This window comes from Eutrigla gurnardus (genome assembly GCF_963514095.1).
Source record: "Eutrigla gurnardus genome assembly, chromosome: 1".
NCBI lineage: Eukaryota > Metazoa > Chordata > Actinopteri > Perciformes > Triglidae > Eutrigla > Eutrigla gurnardus.
In genome coordinates, this window is record NC_139915.1 from 35,813,608 (window position 1) to 35,822,173 (window position 8,566).

Below are 8,566 nucleotides of genomic sequence, written 5' to 3' on the forward strand. Positions count from 1 at the left end.
TTAATCAGTTTGCTTTGATGATATTGATGAGTCATGTTCTGAGAGTTGATGCTAGTGTCAGGATCAATACTTTGAATGGATCTGGGTCACATGAGACCACGTGGACATGTGAACACTCGTCTTAGTGCTACACTCACACTAGCAGCAGTGGACAACGTTTCCGTTGCATTAGAACTGTATGGGGTGACAATGATGGGAAAACGGAGTTATGACTCTTAATAACTTTACATTTTGGTTGCTAACTCTCCACTGGGCATCTGACGGTCCTGGCCTCCACGTAGTGCATTACCTCCTGATAATAGACACGTCCTCGGGCATTATCAGTTACCTTAACACCTAAAATAAGAGTTTGCTGGATATAAAGTGTCTTACTTTACTACTCTACAACCTCCCTTGAGTGAGAGGAAGACGGTGCTCGAGTTTGGTGTCTGTTGGTTTGGAGTCTTTTTGTTCTTAGCTTAGCTTAGCTTAGCCTCCCCACTACTCTTCTTTGTCATTAGCCTTCATGTTAGCCAAGTTAGCTTCTCTCTAACTCTTAAGGTTTCTCGGCGTCTATGAGTCTTTCCTTTCAGAAGGTTTTCTCCTCACTGTCTCTTTAAGGTTTGATTGTATATTTATTATTTTGTAGTTTAATCCCAGTTAAAAACCATTTAATTGGTCCTTTCTGTGAGAGTTTCAGTGAAACACGACACTGTCACTCTCTCACATCATCGTGGCTCAGAAGACCTGACGGGTTGCAGGATTCAGGGCTGGTGGACTCTGAGTTACTGTTTAAGGGGGCTGGTCTAGACCTGATTCATCCTCTAAGGAGAGTCCAGGTTCAGTTCTTACCTTCCATCAGCAGCTTGGTCACCTTTAAACATAATAGGGCGACCCATAGACGCGTCACTCTTCATGGACACACAGCTGGGACCAGGTCCAGGTCCAGGTCCAGGTCCAGGCGAGTCTGGTCTCTGCTGCTGCATCCTGATACAATAAATACACTTTAAGATTCTCACTAGTTGAGCTTCATTAATCAGTTTGCTTTGATTATATTGATGAGTCATGTTCTGAGAGTTGATGCTAGTGTCAGGATCAATACTTTGAATGGATCTGGGACACATGAGACCACGTGGACATGTGAACACTCGTCTTAGTGCTACACTCACACTAGGAGCAGTGGACAACGTTTCAGTTGCATTAGAACTGTATGGGGTGACAATTTAAGATTCTCACTAGTTAAGCTTCATGAATCCGATAGAGAGAGCGAGAGAACAGAACATTGTCTACCAGCATGAGACCAAGGAGTTAACTGGGCTAGTTGGCAGGCTAATGTTGCTAGCTATAGAGCTAGCTGAGTATGTGCTAGTTATCTAGACAATCAGTGTTTAGACCGGGACCGACTGTATTTGCCATGAAGCCCTGTTTGACATCTGCAGGTAGTTTCTCCTTCCTGGTTTGATTCAGGAAGTCCCTGAATGCACCTTTCCCCGTTTAGAGAGCTTCCATGACTGTCCCAGATGACCCAAAGCATGCTGTCCCACATTAGCATCAGATTTGAGAAAGTGGGACGACTAGAGACCAACAAACCAAAACACATTCCAACAACTCGATGCATATTTTGTTGCTTGAATGAATCACAAACATGATTTGATGATTATTTATGACTGATTTATATCCTCAACATTCATTTAGTCAGAATCCTATACGTCACTGACAGCTTCTGATTGACATTAGCCCTGCCCCTTTTCTGTGACCCCGCCCCCTTGAAGCTGCGTCATTTCAGTGTAAACCTAGTAACCGTCCTGATGACTAGATTTAGTTGGAACAGGAAATAAAGGGACTGGAGATCAGGCGTGTCCCACATGAGCCCAGTTTTCTAGATGTGAGTCAAAAGCACAAACGGCTGGTGAACTCGATAACTTCACAGCTATGCAGCCGACGGAGTAAACAAGCAAACAAGAACCAGGACAAGAAGAGCTCGTCTTCCTTCCTAAATCACATTTAACATTTAACAACTCATATTTGTACTTTCTACTCATCACATTTTCAAAACAGGCTTGTTACTTTAGTTTTAATACATTTGAGGGGAATCAACGATTATTTATTTTCTCATTAATTTGACGAGAGTTTCAGTTGGTCTTGTCAACAAACAGCCAGTAGAATTGTCCTTCATAGTGATACTTTTTACTTCCTGATGTCAGAGCCAGTACTTTTACACTTTGACTTGAGTAAAGAAGTAGAACCAGTACTTCTACTTTCACCAGAGTATTTTTGAACACAAGTATGCGTACTTCTACTCGAGTACAGGACGTGTGTACTTCATGGTATCTCCACACATCCAGCCAGCGTTACACAAGAACAGGTCTCCGGTAAACCAGCACCAACGTGATCCGCATCACGGAGCCACAAGCAGCCCACATATCAGTCATCACAAGTTCCCATCGGCTGTCGTCAGCAGGTGATCACAGACAGCAAGGGCTTCAGTCTTCACATGAATATATGAGGCTGGTTCCAGATGAGCCGCGCCTCGTTGGGGAAGTAGATGTGATCAACAGGAGGCGGAGAGAAACGCTGCAGTCTAACCACACAAACAGCTACTACCTGTTCCATGGGACGGGGACCTGTAGCCTACTTGTGCTACAGGTGAGAAGTTTCGTTTTCGTTTTCTCCCATCCACGTACTGTTTTAATTTGCCCAGCAGAGGTCGCTGTTCTCCCTCCTGTATATCTTGTCATGGTTTTGAGGAGATTTGTTGTTACGTTGAAATGTTTTCCTGCCCATTTAAATAGCTCTGTCACATCCTGTGATATTAAAATGATGTGTTTATGTGTTTGATGTATTTTGGGGTAACACACTGCCGCCTTGTATGGTGAGGGAACAGAGGTACAGAGAAAGAAGGAACGGCAAAGAATGTGTGTTCATGTCTTCTGCAGAAAATCAATGTGGGAAAACAAGTTGAGTGGATGATTGTGAAACAGGAGCCAGTACTATTTCAGACCATGGTCCCATTTCTATGTCAGTCCAGTTGAACAGGAAGAGGAAGTCCACTCTCTGGAGACTGAACTCAAACATTCTCAATAACCAAGTTATTAAAGATACCTTGAAAAGTGAAATTAAAATGGATTTGGAAAATAATGATGATGAAGAAGTGACTCCAGCTATTCTCTGGGATGCACTAAAAGCGGTGATCAGGGGTCAAATAATAGCCATCTCCTCATATGAGAAGACAATTAGAGAAGAAAAAGTTAGAACATGAGAAGAGGACTTGAAGAGACGACAGAACCAACATGCAAAGTCTCCCCAAGATGACAACAAACATAAGATTATACAATGAAAAAAAGAAATAGATGAAATAAATACTCAGGAAATCCAAAGAAAACTCCTTTTCACAAAGCAACAATACTATGAAGTCGGTGGGAAATCACTGAAACTTCTATCATAGAAGTTAAGAAAACAACAAGCGGATAGAACTAAACATAAAAGAAGAAATTCTGCAACAAAAGAAATAGAAACTTGTCCAGAGAAAGTTAAACAACGCTTTGAAAACTACTATCAAACATTCTATTCCCAACCAGACGAGCAACGGCAACCAGAAGAGCAATGCTGACATCGCTAAAAGAGCTCGGTACCGACGCAAAGAGGGAAAAATACAAGCAACATGGTCGTCCAACTGCAAAGTCTACATAAAGCTAAATGGTGCACCTGAGCAGACACAAGTGCTAATGCTCAGGAGCTTAAAGGATTTGGAAACATTTGCATAGTTTGTGGTTTGCTGATCTACATGTTTTTGTGTTTTTACTATGGGTTTTATTTATTTTTAGAGTTGACATCTATTCTGCAAATCCTTACTAACTTTAAATGTCCATCAAACTTCCCAAAAAAGGACTCAAAGTTGCCCACTTAAACATCTGTAGTCTGAAAAACAAGGTAACTGAGTTGAGTAAAATAATGTTGAAAATGATCTACATATAGTAGCGATTTCTGAAACTCATTTGGACGATTCAATTGACAATACTGAGGTATTTATACAAGGTTACAATATAATTAGACTTGATAGAAACAGATACGGGGGAGGAGGAGCCTTTTATGTACAAGACCACATTCCAATAAAACAAAGAGGAGATCTGGACTTGACAGATGTAGATCAATCTGGATCCAGGTTCACTTGCCACATCTAAAGCCATTACTAATCTGCTGCTGCTGTAGACCACCTTCCTCGGATGCAGCATATCTTGAAAAAGTCTGTGCAATGCTTCAGAATGTTTCTGACACAGACAGAGAAATGTATTTCTTAGGAGACTTAAATATAGACTGGCTCTCAAAAAACTGCCCTATGAAAAGAAAGCTTAATGGCACTGCCACCGTATGTAACCTAGCTCAAATGATAAATCTACCAACCAGAATAAATATCAACAATGCAGGTGTATTGTCTTCAACTTGCATAGATCATCTTTTTACTAATTCAGTAGATAAATGCTCAAAGGTCGTTTCAGTGCCAATTGGATTTAGTGATCATAACATGATTGGTATGGCAAGAAAAGTGAAAGTCCCCAAAGTTGGACCTAAAATGATATAGAAGAGACATTTCTGTGATAATGCCTTTATTGAAGACGTACAGAACATACAGTGGGACCGTGTATTTGAGTCAAAGCATACTGAAGCAGCTCTGCATGAATTTATGAAGTCATTTCCCTCTGTCTGTGATAAGCCCTACTCGTCACATACTGACGATTGGTCATATCCCCTTTGCGTCACTGTCGGACGCAGAGGGTCCCCTCTGCGTCCGACAGTGACGCAAAGGGGATATGACCATGGAGTTGGATTATAAACAAACAAATAAATGAATAGGAAGACATATTTTCCTTCAGGCAATCATTTATCGTGCATGGTGCATCACTTTGGCCAACACAGTCTCATCCCTACTCGTCACATACTGCAAGGGGATTAGCCAACGTGCGGGTTGCTTGACTGTATTTGTTTTATTAGTATTTAGCTCCTGAGTAAGTGGAGTTGGATAACAAACAAATAAATAACACATTTTCATTTCCATTCATATTCTATGACCCGCATGTAAATCCCTCACCGTCGGATACAGACGAAGAAAGAGACGTTCGTTTCCATGGTAACTGTTAACTGAATCATATTTTTTGTCACAACAGGTCACAAAATATCGGCTGTTTCTCTGTAAAACGATATGCTTTAAGCTTAATATCATCCATTGGTTACAGTGTTTAAATGTTGGACTTATTTGAAGTTGTTATTTCTCCATGATTAAGAAGCAGAGGGCCAATATTAAATATCCTTAAATGGACTATATTCATTTCCTATCATTTTATTTTGCTCGAGAGCAGGTGGAGTGAGCTGAGGAAATTGAGCAGAATGCATCATTTCTATTATGATTTATTTTGCCACGTGACCATTGACGTGACACGTCAGTGCGCACATACAACGATCCCGACGATCATTGCGTTTTTCGACTTAAGTACAACTTTACTGTCTATGAAATAACTTCAGCATGCATGCAAACAATACGTTGGAAATGTCCTGTATTTGATCTTAAACCACCGTTGTTGTCGTTCTGACTGCACTGTATCAATTTCATGGGTTAGAGATATGTAATACCTTGTTGAAATGTGCAACAGGCTGCACAATATAGGTTAGCCTCTTAGCTAGCTAAGTGTGCTTTAAGCTAGCAAACATAATGATAATGTGAGATTAGTGCTAAATGAAGCATAGTGCTGTCTTGAAAATGTAAACTAGGCCAATATTCAGGATAAAGTAGCATGCCAAATAAGTAACTGTAACTTTGACATTTGTTTACTCTTGTTTGCTGGGTGTAGATGTTAAAGTAAGCTATTATCTAAAACTTAAGGGGGCTTATTGCCAGGATATTAAGGTGGCTGTTAGTTTGAAAATTCAACATGCTATTTACCCATCCTTAAGCTGTAGACCTACTCAGTTTGACAAAACAGTTGGGCAACAAACAGCCATTTGAGTCAGGTGTCAAAAGTAGATTTTTTTTCAATATATCATGCAGAGCAATCAGGATTTACAATATAATCACTACAAATTGAGTCCAAGTTGTGAGGGATTTTTGTCAGGTAAAGGTAAAAGTGGCAGGTATGAAGTATAGGCTTTTTTCCAAAGCGACATGGTCTCCTGGATGACAGTTGGGGATGCTAACCACTGCTCCGACTTGCCCACCTGAATGTGCATGAATGTCTTTTTTGAGCAGACGTGTGTTTGCATCAATGTTTGATATTTTGTGTGTGTTTGTCTGTTGTACATTTCAGAATGACAAAGCCAAAGTTCAGACCCTGCCCTCACTGCAAAGTGCCAAATCAGGCCAACAGTAGATCATGCAGCGGGTGTTTCAGAAGCCTTTGCAGAAACCCGAAGCTGCAAAAATCCAAAGATCTGCACACAAGTGAGTAGGGGCAGGGAGTCATAAACCAGCGGAATGCAGCGCGGGTGGTGGCCTCCGCCAATATTCCTGTAAGTAAAAATGCTCATACTTCATGAATTGAGCGGTAATGTGTGCATGTTAAGGTAAACTACGCACAGTATTTACCTTAACATGCACATCCATCTGTCCGTCTTAAGGGGATCATTTCCATCAGTCCAGAAAATAGAATCTCTCTCCCTCAAGAAAGTCAGTCCCCCCCAACATGATTTCTGTCACTTTTCATTGATAATGTGTGATGGGGCAAGGACCCCGTCTGTGGATGCATAGATCAGAAGGAAAACAATAGTTCATCTGTTCAATACAAACTTGAAATAAATATCTGGAATATACATGCTTTTTTGAAGTTAACAGAAGTTGAGGTTAAGATACAGGATTTTTAACACTTTGATGATTTAAGTTGGCCTTATAGGCTGTGGACTTTTTTTTCTGTGGCAGAGGTCCTAAATGAATGCAGCATGTATTCTAAATGGCTTTGTGGGTCATTTTAACAATATCCTGGTACACAACACCAGTTTCTAAAATATACATACTCTACCAAAAAGATTTCCTAATGTTTTCACTTGAACCATCAACTATGTCAGTGTTTTTCTTAGTTACTCCAGATTTTCACAGAGTAAATGGCCAACAACACAGGCCAACTAGTAAACCACTGCATAGCCCACACATAAACTGGTAACACTCAGTCTGCTAAAGAGTTAAGATCAGATCAGTTCCAGACTGTCCTCAGTCCACACTGGGGTAGGAGTCTTGCGATGAGAAACTAGCCTCACAGTGTTTAGAAACCCAGACCTCTATTCACTACACCACCATCACCTAGCGCATTACACTATGTGAATGTTGGTTGTACAAAGTAATGTGTGTAAGATGAAAAAAGAAAATGATTTGTAAAGGAAGTTGATTATGTCAGTTGTGTACGCAGTAATATAATAACCCACCCCAGTGTGGAGTGGAACCCATATTTAGTACTGTCACAACATCTGATCAGTTATTTTCAACTGAAATTGAGCACCGGCAGTTGCAATTAAAAAATCCTCATGAAAGAATAGTTCTGTGTATCAATTTCACAGAATGTCTCTAATCAAATGGAAAACACTATTTAATTATCACGAAAGTGATCAAAACTATTTTTTGCCAGATTGGGTCTCTAGATAGTAGATTTATGTAGCAATGTAGTTTAATTGTGTACTGCTAATGTGCTTGTTTAATTTCAGGTTCAAAAACGTTATGCCTTGGGCTCTACGCCAATCCTGTTCACCAGCCACAGGAACAGCAAGGGCAAGTGGGTGGCAGATGTGGTGACCAATCTGCCAAATGATAAGCGACTAAGCGACTTCCTGATTAACATGAAGACGGCTTATGAGTTTATACTCAAAATAAAAGGTAAGATTAGTTTCATGCAGAGTTCATTATTGTTTTCTGAAGATTCTTCTGACCATATGTACAGAATTGAAATGTTTGCTTACTTTGTTCTCCACAACAGATCAGTCCCAGTCCCAGTCCCAGCCCCAGCTCCAACAAGACCAGCTCCACCCCGAAGACCATCACCTCCTCGAAGGCCAGCCCCACCTGGAAGACGACCACCTCCCCGAAGACCAGCCCCATCCGGAAGACGACCACCTCCCCGAAGACCAGCCCCATCTGGAAGACCAGCCACACCCTGAAGACCACCACCTCCCCGAAGACCAGCCCCATCCGGAAGACCAGCCCCACCCTGAAGACCACCACCTCCCCGAAGGCCAGCCCCACCCCGAAGACCACCACCTCCCTGAACTCCAGCCAGACCCTGAAGACCAGCCCCACCCTGAAGACCACCACCTCCCCGAAGGCCAGCCCCACCCCGAAGACCACCACCTCCCTGAACTCCAGCCAGACCCTGAAGACCAGCCCCACCCTGAAGACCACCACCTCCCCGAAGGCCAGACCCACCCCGAAGACCGCCACCTCCCTGAACTCCAGCCAGACCCTGAAGACCATCACCTCCCCGAAGACCAGCCAGAATATATCATCCTTGATCTTTGTCCCGTGGACCCTCAGCCCCATCACAGCCTCAGGAGCCCCAGCATATTCCCCAGCCCCAGGAACATAAAAAGACAAGGCAGAGTAATTACACATTTGTTG

The 8,566-nt window shown here is 42.0% G+C and overlaps 1 protein-coding gene across 1 annotated transcript in view; it reads right to left on the reverse strand.

Moving 5' to 3' along the window:
* LOC311018579 (uncharacterized protein) overlaps nt 1–8,566 on the reverse strand; it is a 722,019-nt gene that overhangs the window by 234,378 nt on the left and 479,075 nt on the right. Inside the window, exon 29 of the mRNA XM_084017608.1 lies at nt 832–966. Within this exon, the coding sequence (XP_083873734.1) occupies nt 832–966 (135 nt within the window). The remainder of the gene's footprint in view (nt 1–831; nt 967–8,566) is intronic.